The sequence below is a fragment of the Rattus norvegicus genome, chromosome X (genome assembly GCF_021556685.1).
Source record: "Rattus norvegicus strain SHRSP/BbbUtx chromosome X, alternate assembly SHRSP_T2T, whole genome shotgun sequence".
Classification (NCBI taxonomy): Eukaryota; Metazoa; Chordata; class Mammalia; order Rodentia; family Muridae; genus Rattus; species Rattus norvegicus.
Window position 1 is genome coordinate 35,377,642 of NC_141554.1, and position 21,666 is coordinate 35,399,307.

A 21,666-nucleotide genomic window follows, 5' to 3' on the forward strand; every position below is an offset into this window, starting at 1 on the left:
TCTTATCATCCTAAAGTCCACATTCTCTCTGTGTGTCTCTGTCTCTGTGTGTCTCTGTCTCTCTCTGTGTCTCTGTCTCTCTTTCTCTGTGTCTGTCTGTCTGTCTGTCTGTCTGTGTGTTTATGTGTGTGTGTATGTGTGTGTGAGTGTGTGTGTGAGAGTGTGTGTGAGAGTGTGTGTCTGAGTGTGTGTGTGTGTGTGTGTGTGTGTGTGTGTGTGTGTGTATTGGACTCTTCCATCTTTAATGGTAGTGATTTTAGACAATGAATGCATAAGTCAGACCTACAACTAGAGAATCTACTTCTGTAAAACTAGAACAACAGGAAAAATGATTTCCCATGAGCACCATGTCTGAGGTAATGTTTTCTTACTTGGGAGGGGACTCAAGCTGACAGAGGCTCCACCATCTTATGGTACTAAGTTCTTCATCCAAGCCCTTGGGATTTTTCACACCCTGGAAAGAAACGTGTACAATTAGAACAATTAGATAGCAGCTCTTATCACTTCTGTTTGGGAGTGGCAGATTTCAAGGACCAAAATAATAATGATGGTGGTAGTAAGGTAGTAGAAGTAATGGTGGTGTTTGATGGTGGTGGTTGGTGGTGGTCGTGGTATAAATGAACACTGGAAAACTTAGAGAGTTCCTGGAATTCCTGCCAGGTCAAGCTATCTATGCTTACAGTGCTGGCCGTATCCTGGTAAACAGAGTCCTATAGTGTTTAAAGTCAAGCAGTCAACATAGTGAACTGTATTTGTGCGCCCAACACATTGAGAGTTAGGAGGATAAGGACTTCAAGGGCATCTTAGGCTACATAGTGAGTTCAACCCGCACTACTTGAGACACTGTCTCGTGTCTCAAAAGACCAAGAACAATAGTAATAATGCTAATGATAGCTAGGTTTATTCTTCTTTGAATCCTGGCTCCCCGTGATTAGACTTGTCTTTGTTGTGCTATGTTCTGTTTTCATTTGGTTTGTTTGTTTTGATTTTTATTATTATTATTTTGTGTGTAGTGGGTGTTGTGGATATGCATGACATTTATGGGAGCATGCATAACATACCACAGTGTGCATGTGGAGGTCAGAGAAAACTTTTTGGAGTCAGTACCAGGTTTATGTATCAAGCACTTCTAATGAGTTGAGTAACCTCCCAGTCCTATTTGTTTGTTTGTTTGTTTGTTTGTTTGTTTGTTTGTTTGTTTGCAATGTAGCTGTGGCTTCCTAATACTCACTCTGTAGCCCAGGATAGCCACGAGCTGACTACTATCCTGTCTCAGCTTTCTGAGTGCTGGGATCACAGGGATGTGCCGCCCTACCTGCTCTAGAATTGTTTACTGTCCCGTCTCAAATAGTCTCTATGCCCTTTGGCACAAGTCTCATAAGTATGACTGTAAATCATAGGCTGACTTGCCTCACATCCTATGACCTCATCCAGCCAAGGCTCCTGATGACACACAGACTATCTCCTAGCGTTTACAAAACTAAACAATATTGTTTATTATTAAGTGAAACAATCCTTGCAGAATAAACCGATATCCACATACAGGGTTTACTACTTGCCCAGAATATACTAAAAATATGTTTGCTCCTCATGATACTTTTGAAGGACTTTTGTTTATTTCATTTTGGAACAGGATCTCATGGATCCCCAGTTGGCCTTGAACTTCCTGTGTAGCTGAGGATCATAGTGAACTTCTGAACCTCCTGCTTATGTCCTAATTTCTTACATTACAGGCATGTGCCCCAATTTAGTCAGTGTTGGGGATCAAACACAAGGCTCTGTACACCCTCTGCAAGCATGTTACTAAGGGAGCTATGCTCCCAAGCCTGGTTTCCAAAATTAGTATTTTTAATTTTTAAATTTACATTTTTATTTTATTTAATTTATATTTGTTGCTTGTATGTACATGGAATGTGGTGGGCTGTGCCCATGCCATGGTGCAAGTGTAGCAGTCAGAAAATACTTTGTGGAGTCAGTTCTCTCCATTTGCCAAGCTTGTGAGGCAAGAGCCTTTATCCATTGAACCAACTCAATGGCACTGATATGCTTTTTTAAATCACTTATGGGCTCTTATGGGTAAAGTGCTTGCCATACAAGCATAAGGACCTAAATTTGAATCCCCAGAACTCTCACTAAAGCTGGAAATGGTAACACATACCAGTACAATGGTGAGATAGGAAATGGGGACAAGAGAATCCCCAGAAACTCTGAGGCCAGCTAGCTTTGCATGTGCAGTGGCAAACAGGAGACCCTGTCTCAAACAGGGTGGAAAGAGATGACCAATGCCTGAGATTCTACTTGGACCTCCACACACATTATGGCGTGCTTGTCCCAACACTCACCTGTGAACATGCACACACACACAGAGAGAGAGAGAGAGAGAGAGAGAGAGAGAGAGAGAGAGAGAGAGAGAGAGAGAGGTGTTTTTAAAACCCCAAAAATAGTAAAACAGTAATAACTTATTTTTTTAACATCAGTTGGATTTCCTTGTAAAACAGTAACATGTGTCCTTGAATCACAGCTCTCAAGGAATTTGAGTCAGTCTGGAGAAAAGTACTGTTAACCTTAAAGCAGAAATAAGTCCATTGCAGAAATGGTAGAAAATAGAAGGTATTCCTGTAAGTGGCTTTCAAGTCCTCACTCTGCTACTAGCTAGCTAAGTGACCTTAAGCAAATTCTTTTACACTAGCATTTCCCTACAACCAAAATGTAACTTTGGCCTTCCCTTTGCTCTCTGGTCCTTATAATTTCCATTGAAATATTCAGGTAAGATATACAGAGTGCAGTAAAGAAGACAGCTGATGTTTATCTCAGAATAACAGGAAGCACTATCAGGGACTTAAGTGGGGCAGTGACCAAAAGGGTAGCGGAAGAGGGAAATGCTCTCACAGGGTCAGAGTGGATAATGTGCAAAAGGACCAAGTAGGTTGGCCAGTATGTCAAGGTCAGGGATATGCTTTTTACAAAAGTCTCTGGGACAGTATAAAAATGCCAAAATGAAAATCCACTATTGTGTATGTTCACCTAAAAAGGAATAACCAAGTCTCTGGAATAGACTGCTTTTTTGAGGTGTGGTCCCCCCATCCCCCACAACTGACTGAGAGGCCGGCTTTTTGAGATAAGGTTTATCTGTGTATCCCTGGCTATGGTGGAACTCTGTAGACTAGCCTCAAACTCAGTGAAATGCCCGCCTCTGCCTCCCAGAGTGCTCAGACGGAAGGCACTCAGACTAAAGGCGCCACCGGCGCCCAGCTGAATTAACTCTTGAAAAGGGACGGGAGTGTTTATCTTTGTTCTTTATCAGAAAGCCTCCTGGTAGGTGAGAAGCTTGGAATCTTTCTGACGAGTTAGAAAGTCGTGGCTCCGCCCAGAACCAGTCAGACCCCATTCTTGTAGCCAAAAATCAAGCAACAGACTAACAAGGGGAGTGACTTTAATATTCTCTCTCTTTCACATGATGTTCCAGATTTAAACACCAGCAATTCTGATACTTTCTCCCTTCTTTTATCCATCGCTGTTCTTCACTTGCAACAATATGTGGCCAGGGACACAGGAAGAAGAGCAAGAAGTGGCCCAGCCCATGAAGAGTATCCAGCCTGCCTGATAATTTTTACATTTATTTTCTTTATTATTTAACAATTTCATACACGTATCTAATTATTTTGGTCATTTTCACACACACACACACACACACACACACACACACACACACACACATATTAGCCTCTCATCCCACTCCTGCTGAATCCCTTTTTCTAAAGTCTTCCTGCTAGTTTCATGTCTTGGTGGTTGATTCTGTGTTTTTCTTAGGGGTGGGGAGGACAGTAACCTCCTGGATTTAATTAGAGTTGTTTACCTGAGCACGGGGCGGGGGTTCTCTAGTGAAGCTGGGCAGTTTCCTAATATCTACACCATTGAAGAAAATGACTCCCCCTCCCCCAGTAACCATCAACTGCCAACAGCTCCTCTGAGAGGTGGACCCTCATAAACCCTTCCTCCATAAAGAAATGTTGGTAGGCTCCATCTTGTGCAGGTTACCATAGCTACTGTCAGTTTGTATGTGTGATATGCCCAGGGCCCATCCAGAGAACAGTGCTCTAAAGCACAGTTCCTCATCCTCTCTGGCCCTCACATTTTTCCACACTGTCTTTGATGACATTGCCTGAGACTTGAAGGGAGTGTTCTAGAGGTCTTTCTTTGGGGCTGATTCTGGAAGCATTGACTTCCTGCACTTGAACACCTGCACTTGAACAAGAGAACAAAATGGTCTCTTGTTCATAAATGACCTCAACAAAATGAGAATGAATTCTCCTGTGTTGTTTTTTGGCTCAGTGATTCCTGAACATTCTGTGAAGGAAATACTCACAGCACCTGGGACCATCAAAGACCGAATCAAGAAGTTACTGGCTCACAAGCACACCATGAAGAAAAAGGTGAAGCTTAAAAACGTCACCCCAAGACCCACCAGTACACGAGCCCCTAAGGTCAACTTGCCTTACAGCTCTGAGGAGGGTGTTTCCAGAGGCAGAAACTCTGGTGGGGAACAGAAAAGGAAGGAAGAGAGAAAGAGAAAGAGGCTTGAAGAAGAGAAAAGTGAGAAAGCCCTGAGGAATGAGGTGGAACAGGAGCGACCCCTCCGAGGGGATGTGTTCTGTAAGTATTGCCTTTGTTACTCTTGCATTTTATAAAAAGGGAATGTGATTCCTCATGGCAAATCAACAAACAAGACTAGACAGTTCCTGCCCTAAGGAACATAGCTTAGGAACTGGAGAGATGGCTCAGTGGTTAAGAGCACTGACTGCTCCTCCAGAGGTCCTGAGTTCAAATCCCAGCAACCACATGGTGGTTCACAAACATCTGTAATGGGATCCGATGCCCTCTTCTGGTGTATCTAAAGATAGTGGCAATGTATTCACATACATGAAGGAAGGAAGGAAGGAAGGAAGGAAGGAAGGAAGGAAGGAAGGAAGGAAGGAAGGAAGGAAGGGAGGGAGGGAGGGAAGGTAGGAAGAAGGGAGGGAGGGAAGGAAGGAAGGAGGGAGGGAGGGAAGGAAGGAAGGAAGGAAGGAAGGAAGGAAGGAAGGAAGGAAGGAAGGAAGGAAGCTTAGCTCCCTTTCTGTATACCATGAGTCTGAAATGTACAGACTTTTTCACAAGGGAATAAAACATTTTAATACAACCACTTTTTAAATCACAAATAAAAACATCACACAGCAAATCTAAGGATGCCACTCAAAGAGTCATGCAGTCCCAAAGTCTATACATCTCAGAGAGCTTCCCTACAGTTATCCCAGCCATTCTGAATCTGTGGCGCTTCCCTTTGGGCTTCCCATTTTCATTACCCATTATATTTTTATGCGCCTATCCACTACGAAAAAAGAAAAAAAGAAAAAAAGTGACAGAACTGAAACTTGGAAAAATAGCATTATATCCTCTTTTGTGACTCATGTGTCCTCTTGCCTGTATCCTGTCCTTCCTTCCTCAGCACCTGTGTTCTGGTTTTTCTCATCACCTGTCCTTTGGCCTGTACTGTCCTTTCTTATCACCTAAGATCACTATCTCTCGCTCTTCCTTCTCAATGCTGTACTCTACTCACACTCAGACCTTTACCTATTAGGGGCTAGGGTTAGCATATGAAGCACATGAGGTAAAATTGGTTTTAAAGTGAGAAAAAAGAAACAGGGCTTGGCATTCAGGTCCTCAGAAATTAAGTTGCTTCTATAAGGTCTAGAGAATATCTTCCAGAGGTGCTAAATGGGATTTACCACTCTGGGAAGCCCAAGGGTAAATCCTGTCCTGTTCACTTACCTGGATGCTTCCTGGTTAGCACAGCCCCTCCCTATCAATACCCAGTATGCACAGTTGTGTGGCTACCAGATTTTCTGAGCAGCACACCTGCCAAATCAAAGACCCTCATCATCAGGTCTCCCAAGCACTCCCTTTTTTGTCCCTTTTTTAAAAGTTTTTTTTTTTTCTTTGAGACAGGGTAGTCCTGGCTGGCCTGGAATTCACTATGTAGCCTAGGTTGGACTTAAACTCAGAGATCTGCCTGCCTATGCTTTTCAAGTACTGGGATTAAAGAAGTGTACCACCACATCCAGCATTTTTAAAAGGCTTCATGATGCTGGGTGGTAGTGGCTATCCTGGAACTTACTCTGTAGACCAGAACTCAAAACTCTACCTGGCTCTTCCTCCCGAGTCCTGTGATTAAAGGCCTGTGCCCCCACCACTAGGCTACCATCAGTCTCCTTTCTACTTTCATGTGTTTTTATTCTTATAACCTGTTTTCATGGGCATTCCTTCCCTGGGGAGACATAATAAGCAATTCCCTTATAAGGCCCAAAAATAGCACTGAGGATGATTTTACCAGAGTTTAGCTTGGGTAACCATTGAATTTATTAAGCTTGCTTACTATGCATGAGTGATAGATTGTTTACAGAAGTGTGGGTGACCCCAAAGCAACCACACCATCATTAAGTCTCATCTCCACATGAATGACAACTTTCCCATAGTGCATAGGTAGAGTCCCTCTTCAGTTCACTAACCACACTTTATATACTCTATTACCTCCCAAGACCATGAGACATGCAGTTAGGGCAGAATTATATACAAATATCTGCGAGGTAGAGGAGGGAGGAGCCAGAAACTCAAGTGAGGGTCCAATACCCAGCCCACCTAATTCTTCTATGGGAGAACATCAGCAGTCCCCAGAGGAGTGGTTAGGGTATTATTTACCGTCTCCCTCTCTCAGTGACTATGGACTGCCACTCAGGAAATGGTGAGACCTTATGAGACTCTCGTCTCTCTTGTTCTTTATGGAAGGCACTTTTTCAGGACTCACTCTGTGAAATGAGAATATCATGGTTGTATGTTGATGATTATAATAAGCCAAAAATAGCTAGACCTCCTTGATCCCAGCATAGAGGTTAGCATATCTGTCTGCATTTGAAGCCACCCTGGTCTGCAAAGCAAATTCCAGGCCAGCAAGGGCTACGTAGTGAGACTCTGTATCAAAAGATTTTAAGTCCAAATAGAAGATGACAGAAGCAAAACACTACAGAAGAGCTTAAGTTTTCTGCATGAACCACGTGACTGCTATATCCTTCTTTACAAAGATTGGGGTACAGAACTCACCATAAATCTCAGCCCCAGGGTTGGGGATTTAGCTCAGTGGTTAGAGCGCTTGCCTAGGGAGCGCAAGGCCCTGGGTTCGGTCCCCAGCTCCGAAAAAAAAAAAAAAAGAACCAAAAAAAAAAAATCTCAGCCCCTCCAAGACAATTTGTATATTAACCCTGAGTCCTCATCTTGAGACCCCATTTCCTCCTTTCCAGGTACTCTGTTTTATATCTTACTCTTGCCTATATGACTTGGACAGTATGTTAATGAATACCAGGGGGAATTTACCAAGGGATAAGTAGACATAGGTTCATCCAGGTCAGAAACAGTACAGTAGTCACATAATCAACCTTCCTAATGAAAATGTCAAGGAAATGGTTTTCCAATACCTGGTGAGAAGGGGTGTGTCCAGAGTGTGGATACTCAGGTCACGTGAGGGAACCTTGAAAACACTTCTTCTGGGTGAGAGAACTGGGGAGAAAATGGGAGGAAGATGGTATTCTAATGTGGGCTGCCCTTAGACTGCATGGCAAACCTATGTTCTGACACTAAATGTATTCCTTGATGCACGTGGGGGGGTTTGTTTTGTTTTGTTTTTTTTCCCTAACTGTTCGAGGTTCTTTATCAGCCCCTAAGGTAAATGAAGCAGAGGATTTGGATCTGGTCTACATCCAAAGAAAAGAGCTAAATTCCAAACAGGAGCACAAAGGTAATGATATAAAAATTTAAGGGGGAAAACAAACAAACAAACAACACCTCTCATCCCAAAAAGAATAAATGGAGTGACCATGTCCTAGGAAGGCAGATTTTAGGTACCTCAAACATCATGTTTCAATGTGGAAGCAGTTTCCTAAATTTTATGGCAAAGAACAAAGAGGGTCATGAATGAAATCATTTTTCAAATGCAGTGATTGAAATACCAGGTTGATAGGTTCCAGCAAAGTGTGGGAACCTCTGCTTTAGCCCCCAGATGCTACCTGATGGCACTTGGAGCTTGTGGAAGCTGGGACTCTGTTAAGTTAAATACACCCCAGAAAGATTTACCCCATAGTCACGAAGATTTCAGGTCAGACATGGAGGTAGGCAATGAATGGCTATTAATAAAATTAGCTCAAAATAATTTGGCTCTTGATCCGCAACATCCCAACCCCTTTTGCAATCACTGAAGTTCAAGTAGCCTTTGTAGAATGTTCTGTGCAGGTCTGGCTCCTTTTCTGGAAACTCCACATTCCTGTAACTGCTGCTTTTTTTCTAAGGATTTTATAATTTAAAACAGTATTGAGCTCATGGGAAGGAGCTGAAGTGAGATCACCCTTCAGGAAGACCTTTTATAGGAGATGAGGCTCCCAAAGGTGAAAGAGATGGTTCAACTCAGGAGAGAAATCACATCATGGCCATCAGGAGCCCTAACAGGACCTTGAAGGAAGAAAGAGAGCCTTCTCTCGAAACCTGGAGAAGAAAAGGGATTTCTGACTTTTATAGGTTTGGGACATCAGGGAGTTAAGCTTCATACCATGTGAGTTAGCTTGGGCTGGTCTACATGCCAGCATTGAGACAGGCACTAGATAGTACTATATAAACTTACCTTGTAGCTGTGGGGAGGGACTTCAAGAAGCAGAGCAAACTGCCTTATCAATCCCTGGGAGAGAAAGGAAAACACCAGGAGAGTCTGTGCTCACTCACTCTCTCCTGCACTATCTTCCATTTGTTGAAAGAGAAAACCCACTATGTCGTGGCACACAGAACCAGTGCTGTGTTCCTTTACCCAGGGAGACATAAATAAACAAACATTTCTTCACTCTAGATGTGGTACTAATGACAGACAAGAGTATCCATTCTACACAAGTTGGTGGAACAATGGGTGTATTGGGCTTACTTTAAGGAAGTATGAGCAAATGAAAAATAACTGGATCACTGAGAGGTCCCATTTCATCAGTGATGATGCTTTTAAAAAGCCATATAATGAAGTCCTGCCTGTTTTTCAGGGCCTGTCTACTCTAATGTCTCCCAAGGGAAGGGCTCAAGAGGGAGCAGATGTCTAGAAGCCTAGATGAGAGTTCTGTGGCCTCCCACTACTAAGGACTATTAATGACTCTGGTACACTACTGTAGACCTGGCCATCACTGTCTTGTTTTATTTGTTTTGTTACCTTGACAACAGGACCAAATACTCTGTAGGTTACCTCAGCATCCTCTCCTCTGTGATAAAACACACATTAGTCCAGGATGCAATCCCTTTTACTCCTAACCGCCACTGTTTAAATAGTAGGTCATTTTAAAACATTTTACTAGCAGTTATTAATTGTACATAATAATGAGTGTCATGATGACATCTTTATACATGCACACACACCACACACACACACACACACACACACACACACACACACACACACACACACACACACACACACACACACATATATAGGTATAAAATTTTCATTCCTATTACCCTTCCTTGTGAACCTCCCATTTGCACTGGTCCCATTTCTCTTCCCAACTAGTTCCCATTCGACTTGTCACTGGTCAGGCACAGTAGGAGTCACAGTAGGAGGCCAGATTTATCAACCACACACCCCTGTAGTTCTTCTTCTGAGACAGTGAAAAGGCCTTGCTGTGCCTATTAGCCTCTAATGTGTAGTCTTACCCAGGACCTGACTCTTTCACTCTTCCATGTTTTGTTTTCTCTGTGTAGCCCTGTCCGTCCTGGAACATGCTCTGTAGACCAAACTGGCTTCAAACTTAAAAGATCTGCATGCTTCTGCCTCCTGAGTGCTAGATTAAAAGTTTGTGTCACCACTACCTGGCTGCCATGTTCTCTGTCACGTTCTACCCTTTAGGAGTTTTTCTAAAGTCCTTTTCTCTTCTGAACCTTCTACCCTCATGCTCCCACGTCAGCTGTGTCTCTTTCCCACTAGGCCAACTCTTAAAGCTACCTCTCTTAATGAAGCTCCTCTCCAAGTTTTAAACGAAAGCCTCTTTCCCTTTAAGATCGCCATCATATTGCCTCAGATATGATATTCTGTCCCCTTTTAGTGCTGTCTGATCTCAAAGCCAAACTCAACCTGTGCAAAATGAACAGTCATAGGTCTCAGTTTGATTTGGGATTCAGGTTCAGTTCTAGCACTCAGTATCTGGGGAGCCTGGATAAGTCACTTAGGAGTCTTAGATTCATTGAAGGTCCAATGACAGATATTTTTGATAATAAAATTAAATGACGTGACGTTTGTGGAGAAAAGAAATTTGGCAAATTGGGATGAGGCAAAACAAACAAACAAACAAACAAAAAAGGAATGTATGGCCCAGCAAGATGACTCAGAAGGTAAAATCTCCTGTCACCAAGCCAGATGACCTGATTTTGATGCCCAGGAAACACATGGGGAAGGACAGAGCTGACTTCCACAGACTGTCCTATGACCTCACCATGCATAGTTAAAATGTAATTTTAAAATTTTTTAAGAAGCTGGGCGGTGGTGGTACACACCTTTAATCTCAGCACTCGGGAGGCAGAGGCAAGCAGATATCTATGAGTTTGAGTTCAGCCTGGTCTACAGAGTGAGTTCCAGGACAGCCAAGGCTACACAGAATAACCTTGTCTCCAAAAACAAACAAACAAACAAACAAACAAAAACAAAACTAAACTAAGAAAAGGATGGCCTACCATGATAATACAAACCTTTAATCCCAGCATTCTGGAGGCAGTGGCAAGTGGAGTTCTGTAAGCTGGCAACTATGCTATCAATGTGGTGAGTTTCAGCCATTTGGGGATATACCTCTAAACCCCGGAGAGAAAGGGGGGCTGCTTATCCTCTTTCTGTTCATTGATCCTTTGGTGTGAACAGCTGAATCCCCCAAATCGAAGTAAGAGGCCAGCCTTAGTTTTAATTCACAAGCCCCTTGGCTTTTGTCCTCTTTCACAGTGCTTTCTTGCCCTTCTCTCACCTCATGAGTCAGCACACTCTTCTGTGGGAATGGCTAAAGAGCAAATACGTGAGGCTTTGGGAGCCATCTGGTCTCTGTAGCTCCAGGGTCCCTTTGTCCTTATAGCTTAAGGGAATAAGATAGCACAGAAGTAAATGGAAAGGTATGCTACCATACGACTTTACAAAACCACACAGTAGGCCAAGGTGCGAGCATGCAGACCTCTGCTGGCTCAAGTCCTGCACTGGCTGAGTCCACTCATATTCCTCGGATACATCTGAACTACACAGCCATCCTGCCATAATGAATAACAAGAACAACAAACTGAAGAATGTTGGAAACCATCAGTAGGTCAGCCTATTCGATCCAGTATTCCCTACGCACATTTCTAACAAGAGTGCTGCTTGGAATCATGAAATGTCCATCAGATTTTCACTAGTGGAGGTGCCTAGGTGACAACATGAGGTCAATGCCATTGAAACAGTGATTTATTATGTACACTCCCAAGAGAAGGGGGACACACTGAGCAAGAGGAGGACCTAGTGGAAAACTAGTCTTCAAGGCTTCTGTAGGAATAAAGTCAAGGGGGTGGGCCAGGAGAGAACGTATATGACTGGATCATTTTAATTGTTTCCGAAGGCCTTAAGGCAGTAGTTCTCAACCTTTCACAGGGTTACATGTTAGATATCTTGCATATCAGCTATGCACATTACCATTCATAACAGTAGCAAGTGTATAGTATGAAGTAGCAATAAAATGATTTTATGGTTTGGGGGGGGGGGCATGTCCAGACACCCTAAGGAACTAACTGTATTAAAGGGTTGCAGCATTAGGAAGGTTGCTGCTTAAGGGCACAGGGGCTATCTATTTGGTTTGGAGGTGCTGTAGATCAAGGGAAATATTGGTTTGATGTGGGGGGGAGTCTGTTTTCTGTCACTTTTGTGGAATACCTGAGCCGTGTAGGGAGGTGTGACTTAGATGTCCTATGTATGGCCTTGTTTTCAGTGTCTGGCTTGAGTTTTGTCATCAGCTTGTTTCCTTCCCTGCTTTGCTTCACTACTGAGGGAAACTGTGCTCTTAACCACAGAGCCATCTTTCTAGCCCCTTCGGTTTTATTTTCAAAGATTACAACAGAATTTGTTGAGAATGCCTTTATAGATGTAACTAAAAAGAGAGGGTAGGAGGAAAGATGGCTCCGTGGGTTAAGTACAAGTATGCTGCTCTTGCAGAGGATCCAGCTTCTGTTCCCATCCACATGGTGACTCATCTGTGACTCCAGTGCCAGGAGATATAATGCCCTCTACTTACCTCCATGGCCACCAGGCACACACATGGTACACAAATTTACCTGCAGGCAAAACACGCATACATGTAAAATTTAAAATAGTGTGCCTAGTTTAATCTACCCCTACAAGCATGCCTGTTAACTCGATCTATATTCTACTCTCCTAAACCCATTCCTTAATCTTCCTGTGCTCCAAATTAGCTACTTTCGTAATGCTCTTAATGGTTCTGAATGTGTTTGTTTTGTTTTGTTTTTTAAAGCAGACTTAAACATTTCAGTTGACTGCAGCTTTGATCTTGGGGTCTGTGATTGGAAACAGGATAGAGAAGATGATTTTGACTGGAATCCTGCGGATCGAGACAATGGTATTTAAATTTCACTACGGATTGTTCTGGGAGTAGAAAAGGCTGTCACTACTGGATGCTAATTCCCATCCCGGCTTAGGTCACAGTTGTTTACCGTCTTTGGGGACCTTCGACCTTCCAGGGTGGCCTCCGATGGATAAGTAACTTGGTGTAACATTGACTTGCCCCTCATCCTTCTCTCTCACACACAACCCAGGAAATGTGTCCCAGCATGTGTCTTTCATATTTACCCTCTTCCTTCTGAAAAGGGGAGATGGGGAGGAGTAAAAAGGGGGTCTCCGAGATCTCCCTCTTTGCCAGCCACAGTTCTCTGTAAGTCTTCATTTTGCATTTTGATAGAAAATAAATCTTTTAAAGGTAATAGGACCTGTCTACACTTAGATCCGATGAAGATCCAAACCACTATGAGTATCAAGTTAATGACCTAAACTCAAACTTGGCTTTCCTTGCTGTTACCTAAGGAATTCATTCTGACCACCTGGCCTTGGATTGTTCTCAACATTACTTCTGAGCCATAAACTTCCTGGCTTTTGTGGTGTCTGCTTCAATTCTGTTGATAGACCTTCCCCCCAAACCCCTTGGGTGGAGTACATGGCTTGCAGAAACTATTTGGAACACATATTGAATTCTGCTCTCCTGAAGGCTGGCCATGTAACTGGAACAATTGCTAATATATCTCCAGACTCCAGTTCCTCACCAGTAGAATTGTATTTCTTTTGGGATGTACAGGCTCAGCTTTGAGTTAAAACATCCTTCCTTAGGACAGATTCCTTCCCACGATATTTCCTTGCACCTGCAGTCAGAAAGCTTTGATTTAAAGATTCAAGGGCAGTGGACATGTTTAACAAGTCGGAATACATCTTTGAAGAAACTGTCTTGAAAACTAAGACAAGTTTCTCCTTTTTTTCCATCATGAAATGTAGCTATTGATATTACCAGAGCTATAGCACTTGAAGTCCCTAGATTGGCATCTCACCTGGTCAGCATTGTCTTATATTGAATTGCCCACCAATGAGAATTCTTCTATTTGCAAACATCTGATTTGCAAATGACCCCTAGGTTCTCAGCTTCTGAGGCACTCACATCATAACTTCTCCTTTCCAACAGCTCCACCAGGTCTCAACATGGTCCCCTCTTCCCCTATAAAGCTAAATGTAGATGAAAAACATGGAATACATTTATATTGTTGGACGGATGAACACTCAAGGAAAGCTGAATAAAGTACAGGGTGCCTTCATTTGGGATAAAAAGACTTAGTATGAACTAAACATGTTGCTTATTTGACATTCAAACTTCACCAAGTATCCTGGAGCTTTGCATGATGAATGCTCATGTTCATCTCCCCCTCTCTTTTTTATCCAGTCCTGGACCCCAGCCCAAGGAATGGTGCTGCCCCCATTGTGAGTGGATTTTCCCACCCAGTTGAAACATAGATAATCCCACAGACATTCCAAAGGCTAATCTACCCTAGACAATCTCTTACAGGTACGCCCAGAGGCTTGTCTTATAGGTGATTCTAAACTGACAATCAATATTAACCATCACAGGTATGATGGTTTCAAACTTTGGTGGTGCTGTTATAGAATAATATACCACCCCACTGAGAAATTAACTCCTCACACTTAGAGATTAATAAGGGATAAGGCTCTTTAATAATAGCACATGTCTGACTCTGGCCAAGGAGTAGCTGGCCTTGAATCGAATATTTTGCTAATTTATACACCCCTTAGGTTTAGCATTCCACAAGTGCTGCCATCCTTAAATCTCCTTCAGGTCCCAGCCTCAGATTACACTTTAAACAATATAAACGGAGAAACGGAGACAAGTGAGTGCAAATCTGGACACTTAGGCACATGGCAGACTTACACAGCAAAGATATTGCATATGGCCAGAGTGATTTTAAGTATATCAGTGTTGTTCTTTTTCAAATGGTTATTACTGAGGATCATCTTGCCCAGCTAGCAGAATTATGTTTTTGCTGGGGGAAGAGGACCCAGCAGTGTCTGCATCCAGTGAAGACTAAGTTAGCGTCAGCCAGGCTCACACACCAATCTCTGGGAATTGTAGCAGGAGAACACTACACACTATCCCCAGTGTTTTTTTTTCCCCAGTGTTTTCCTCCCAGCTTCTATGGGGATACTTTGCTGTGAACTTCTTTAGACCATGTTGTGTAAGAATTGTTTAAGTTAGGGTTAGAAAAATAGATCAGTGGTTAACAGCAATGGGTGTTCTTCCAGAAGATGTGGGTTCAATTTCCAGCACCTACATGGCATCCAAAAACCATCTATAAGTCTAGTTCCAGGTGATCCAATGTCCTCTTCTTCTGGTCCCTAAGGGCACCAGGTATGCCTGTGTAATGTTATATATATATATATATATATATATATATATATATATATATAGTGTTAGCATTTTGTCTAAGCTCCACCCCCACAGTTACCTGGCAACAGCCAAGTATGCCTGACACTATAAAAGTGGCTGCTTGCCCCCTCCTCACTCTTTTGCTCTCTTACCCTCTTCCCCCTTTGTCCCTTCTCTCCCCATTGCCCTCCCCCATCTCTCTCTACATGCTCATGGCCGGCCTCTTCTCTTCTCTTCTCTTCTCTTCTCTTCTCTTCTCTTCTCTTCTCTTCTCTTCTCTTCTCTTCTCTCTCTCTCTCTCTCTCTCTCTCTCTCTCTCTCTGCCTTTTTCTGCCCCTACTACCCTCTTAACTCCCCTCCCCTCTACCATCTGTGGCTGGTCCCTCAGGGGGAAGGGATGCATCAGCATGGGCATGCAGAGGCACCCCCTTCCCCCACACCTGCATAAAACATACCCCCTTTATCTTTTTGTAAACATCAGATAAAGCATCCATACATATAAAATAATAATTTGAAAGAGTTGCTTAAATTCACCAAAGCCACAATGAAAAGAATAGAGATAGACAAAAAGCCCACTTCCCCAGGTTATGAGATACTTAGGTTTGCAAGCATAGAAGGAAATATAACTCTAGTCATCCTACGTCAGAACTCAAGAATGATATGCTAACACATGATGGTTGAGCCTCAAGAAATCATTATGACAAGATGAGTAAAGGGTATTTCAATGAGACATTTCTATCTGGATCCACCAAAGTAGATGGCCATCATACCTGTGGTGGCTAATATTGTCAACTTACTAAGATCTGGAACCACCTGACATACCTGTGAAAGATTGTCTAGGGTGGATTAGCCTCAGGAATGTCAATGTCGAATTATTTAGCTTTACATTGACATGGAAAGATCCACTGAGAATGAGGTCAACACCATTCCTTGGGCCGGGGTCCAAGACTGGATACAAAGGAGAAAGGGAGCTGAGCAAGAGCATCCATCATTGCTTCCTAGTAAACGCAATGGAATTGGCAGCCTCAAGTGCCTGCTGCCACACCTTCCTCCATCACCATGGGCCATACAGATCCTTGAACCTGTGAGCCAAACTAAACCCTCCCTTAAGTGACTTTGACTAGGGCGTCTTGTCTCAGCAAGAGCGCAAGTCAATTATACAATCCATATATACATTCTAAGAGTCAACTAATCAAGGTGGAAATGTTCTAGAACTCATTAGCTGCAAATCACCTTCAGTGCTTAGTGACTGACTATTAAATTATATTCCTGTTTCTTATGGATGTGGAAAATTCCTCAGCTTTCTGACCCTTAGATCTCTATATAGGAAATGATTTCAACTCTCCAATCCTCCTGGCCCATGTTTGCACGACAGTTCTATTGAGATGTAAAAAGACCTCAGCACTTCCTATGGGAGACCGCTGTTCACTTTTCTAGCTAGTTGACGTAGTATAGTCAGCTCCTTTATCCCAGCTTTTTGTTGTTGATGTTCTCTTAAAGATGTGGGTTACTATATGGCAGTCCCTGCACTGGCAGGGCACAAGAAGAATATTGGCCGATTGAAACTTCTCCTTCCCAACTTGACACCCCAAAGCAACTTCTGTTTGCTCTTTGATTACCGGCTTGCTGGGGACAAAGTAGGAAAACTTCGAGTGTTCGTGAAAAATAGCAACAACGCCCTGGCATGGGAGGAGACTAAAACTGAGGATGGAAAGTGGAAGACAGGAAAAGTCCCTTTGTACCAAGGAATCGACACTACCAAAAGTGTAAGTGGGGAGAGGAATTCCATACTTACGCTTCGCTTTTTCAGTGACTTACTGATGCCTATAGGTCTCAGGAGTACAAAGACAGCAAGACTTGTCTAGTCAGCATGACTAACCAGGGTATTTGTCTGGTTCTACGGAAGTGGCCCGTTGGTGTATCTGGCTAACTTAGAGTTAGAGTTACTAACTTCCATGAAAACCTGGCTGTGCGTTCTTTAATATGTTGCAAAAACAAAGAAACCAGAGGAAAGTTTTCTCATCCATTCTGTATGGAACTTAGCTCAACAAATGGCAGCCAGAATGTGATTATTTTAAGGTCATGTGAACTGTTTTTGAGAATTCTCAAAACCACTTTGGGGAGCGTGTGTGTGTGTGTGTGTGTGTGTGTGTGTGTGTGTGTGTGTGGTGGGTGATCCTTTAGAAGGCCTCATAGAACTGATAAAAAATGTTACATTTACAGTTGTTATTTATATACATTTATATGTTAAATCAACAAAGAGAAAATGGGATATAAGCACAGAGACCAGGAAGGACCAGACAAAAGCTTATATAGTTTTCCTTGCCCAGTAGACCCCTGAGCAGATCTTAATTTTCCCAGCAACCACATATGACAAGACTCATAAAGTACACCAGGGAAGCTTACCCAGACCTTAGTATCCAAAGGTGTGTGTGTGTGTGTGTGTGTGTGTGTGTGTGTGTGTGTGTGTGTGTGTGATATGTATTATGTGTCTGTTTGTTAATGTGAAGGCCGTAATATAGCCACCTCAGGTACTGTTCTTCAGGCCTGTCCACTTTATTTCTTCAGACAGGCCTTGAGCTTGCCAAATATGGCAGACCAGCTGACAAGCAAGCCTGGGGGATCCATCTGCCTGTTTCCTCAGCACTGGCATTACAAGTGTGCATAACTATGCAGGGCTTTTTGACAGGCATCCTAGGGATTGAACTCAGGTTCATCTGCTTACAAAGTAAGCATTTTATCACTGAGCTATCTCTCCAAGCCCTCAAAGCTATTCATAGGGGTCCGTCTGCCCACATGATTACCAGCATAGCTGACCTTAGTTATTCAGCCTCCAGCATTCCCAGAGGCTATACTGAAATTTCGTAACTCAAGGACCCTACCATAAATAACATTCTGAAAAGAAACCATATGGCTTGACTAAAAGTTACAGGTAAACAAAAACATTCTTGATTAAGTACTTTTTTTTCTTTTTTCCCCCCATTTTTATTAAATTGGGTATTTCTTATTTACATTTCAAATGTTAGTCACTTTCCCGGGTTCCTGTCCATCAGCCCCCTAACCCCTCCACCTCCCCTTCTATATGGGTGTTCCCCTCCCCATCCCAAGGGCTTGGAGGCTGACTCTGAGTAAGCAGTCAAGGGTAAAATCTTCTTTCAAATGTTGAGATTTTGGACAACTCAGACCTGCCAAGTTAATCTTTCACTGTAGAAGTGAGTTTGAAAGGAAAGGAAACCCTTTTAAGAGGAAGTTTGTTAATGAACTTGATAAAGAACAAATAGGATACAATGATGAAGAGTTTGCTGAGTTTCGAGGGCCTTGACAAGAGCTGCTTCTTGAAAGAGAAAGATCAATAATCACACAATAGAAGAACAAAGAGGGGGGTCTGGTTTGCTCTGTTAGTAGAGTGATTGGCTCACGTGCACAAAACCCTGGGTTCAGTCCCCAGCACTACGTAAACCATGTGAGGCAGACCAGTAGTCACAGTATTCAGAGATGGACAGGCAGGTCAAGAACATACTTGGACACATAATGGACATGTGATCTCACATGCACACACTCGGGCACACACACAGACACACACACATGCACAAACAGACACACACACACATGCTTGCACTTAAAAATAAATTTTAAAGTAAACAATAAAAGATCTTTCATTGTTTTTACTTCATTTCTTTACATGTCAAGTCCAAAAGTTCCCTACTCAGAATTACAGAGCTTTTGAGAATCCTTCAGAGTTTGCTGCGAGCCTGTCTTCACCGAACAGAATCCTCGCTGTGAGCACTTGGCATGTAGGAAATACATTGTGTACAATCAAGACATTGCTGCGGGGTTGATATGAAAGGCAATTGCTATACGGTAGAGAGACAAGTTTAGTCCTTGCTAACAGCCATTCAATAGTTTGCTAACATTGTTTTGAAGTAACCTCCTATTCTCTCTCTGTGTTCTTAGGTCATTTTTGAAGCAGAGCGTGGCAAAGGCAAAACTGGAGAAATTGCAGTGGATGGTGTCTTACTGGTGTCAGGCTTGTGTCCAGATGACTTTTTATCTGAGGAGGGTTGAATGTCACTGTCCTTCTTTATAGCTTCATATGTGGCTTTTTAAATGTCATTTCTCTGTGGTATCTTTGTATATCATATCCTAGGACTCTTCCATTTTATAGATACAAGCTGACAATGTGTAATGTTCCAACAGAAATACTATCATAAGATGCCTTTTTTTTATCAAATGCACTAAGACTTGCCTTATATATAGTACCACTGTGCCTTCTCATTTGTTTCTGAATTTCCCACATTATATCACAAAATGGGGAAATGCCAGTCCATCTCCTCCTGCCCAGTATGTCTGCTCTTCCTACACGAGTTGGTGAACTTTTCTATATAACATTTGTAGAATAACAGCAACAGAAAAAGATAAGTACAGATAAATGGTTAATTGTTGGGGCTGGGGCAATGGCCTAGCGGTTAAGTGTTCATTTCTCCAGGATCAATTTCCAGCATCCACATGGTGGGTTGCAACCACCTGGAACTCCAATTCCAGAGAATTCAATGCCCTTCTGGCTTCTGTGGACATTTTCATATGTGTGATATACATGCATAAACTACATACACACACACACACCAATGAAGTAAATCATTTTTTTAGATTGCTTAACTTGTAAGGTGCTTCTTGGAAACAATGATATTAAACATAGATTTGCGCCTATGTGGCTCAGCCTGCTCCTTCACAGTCAAGCTTGCACATTTAATTTTTTATAATCATATCCAATAAACCACCTTGTGTCATAGTACAATAAAAGGGTATCTTTACTGACTCTGTTTACTTCTGTATATAATTCTGCATATTTTATTCTTCTCACTATTGAAATACTTTGTAATCTTAAAAATTCTTAAAAATTGACTAAATGGCCATGTGGTGTGACGCTTGCTTGGCATGCATGAAATCCTGGGTCATGAACTCATAAATTGGGAATGATGGTGCCAGCATGTAATCCCAGCAGATTTGAAGTTTAAGATCATCCTTGGGTACACAGTATGTTTGAGTCTAATCTGAGCTACATGAGACTTTGTCCAAGTAGAGAGGGAGAGGGGGGCCTCATATCTCTTCCAGAAGGAAGATAATATGTATATTCACCAAGACTGTTCACTATACACATGTTCCTGAAAAAATAATACAGGTGAATCTTGTCAATGCATTTGTGCAAAGAGCACAGGGCGCTCATCCAGATTCACCACCTACCATCAGACTCCTGGCTCTCTGAAATCTAATAGATGAGTATGATAGCCAGAAAGGCCAGCTAGGAACACTAGCTTCTTAACAGTCCACAGCGAACGATAATTTCACCCTTGATACAGGGCTCACGTTCTCTGAGTGAAGATGACTTGTCCTTCCTGGAATTCATTTTTTTCCAGGACTGCTGTTTAAATTCTGTTGCATTCAGACTGGAAGACAGGCACTACTTAGGTGACTAAATTCTTCAAAATAAGCACATGGAGTAAAGGCATCTCACGTTTTGAGGGAGAACTGTCAATTCGGGAACATGTTATAATTTGTTACTCTGCTTCAAAAGTGGGTTTTGTTTTGGTTGGTTGGTTTTGTCTGAGTAAAGCTGGCTCTGTTCTGTCAAAGATCACCATACAGATGACCATCGAGCTGACTTGAATCCTAACTATTTAGCATCATTTTATAATTCTGCCCCAACACAGATAGTGAATAGCGAGAACTATTTCTGTTTTTAAAAACTGGCTTTTATTGAACCTTCATAAATTCCTCTCAATTCATTGGTTGAAGGTTGAGGAGTATTATTTGTTTGTTTGTTGTCATTCTGGGGATTGAACCTAGGGCCTTGTATCTGCTAGACAAGCATTCTACCACTGGGCTGTGTCCTGAGCCCTGGTGTAAAGGTTTCACAAGAAATTAAGTCCTTCGACAAATCTGAGGCTCTCTCGAGCTTAGACTATATAATCTCTAAAAACTGCCAGCAGAGGCTGGAGATGGGGCTCAGTTGGTAGAGTTCTTCCTAGCATGCATTATGTTCTTGGTTCACCCACCAGCAGTGCTGCGCGGACCTATAATCCCAGTACTTGGGAAGTAGAGACAGGAAGATCAAGAAATTCAAGGGCATCATGTTTGAAGCGAGTAGTCAGGTGGCAAAGGCAGGTGAATCTCTGGGTACCAGGCCAGCCAGGTATAATACATAACTTGTTCTAGGCTAGCCAAGGCTACATAATAAGGCCCTGACTCAAAAAAAAAAGAGAAAAGAAAGAAAATATGCACTATGTGCTATGTGATGTCTAAGGGTCAAAATCAAAAAACTACGTCAATAGAAGAAGACTCAGGGTGTGTTTATCCTTGTGGGAAGGTGCTAGAAGGGAGCCCAAGGGGAAACATGTAGAAAATCAATAATTCTGATGTTTGAGAGGTGTGTGGGGTGTGTCAGTAGTCAGTATGTCTGGTAACAAACAACAGGAACAGACCTCAAGTCACTTACAGCAAGGACAATAGTATGCACGTAGACAGGAGCCTAAGAAGTGAGCTGCAGCATTAGAAGCAGAACAAGGAGCCATTGTAGGAATGGCCTACTAAGGATGTCGTCTCCCCTGCATGATCTCTCACA

General features: G+C 42.5%; 1 protein-coding gene across 5 annotated transcripts in view; it reads left to right on the plus strand.

The window, feature by feature from the left end:
- The window catches only part of Egfl6 (EGF-like-domain, multiple 6), a 57,912-nt gene extending 38,008 nt beyond the window's left edge, over positions 1-19,904 (plus strand). The window contains exons 8-12 of one of the 5 annotated variants that reach the window (XM_087600174.1): positions 4,333-4,653; positions 7,745-7,825; positions 12,582-12,686; positions 16,548-16,813; positions 19,002-19,862. In XM_087600174.1, coding sequence (XP_087456300.1) covers positions 4,333-4,653; positions 7,745-7,825; positions 12,582-12,686; positions 16,548-16,813; positions 19,002-19,112 — 884 coding nt within the window. In that variant the 3' untranslated portion in view covers positions 19,113-19,862. Of the gene's footprint in view, positions 1-4,332; positions 4,654-7,744; positions 7,826-12,581; positions 12,687-16,547; positions 16,814-19,001 lie in introns of all 5 variants that reach the window. The other 4 variants (XM_087600176.1, XM_087600175.1, XM_087600177.1 and 1 more) reach the window with 4 other exon arrangements.
- Positions 19,905-21,666: the final 1,762 nt, after the last annotated feature.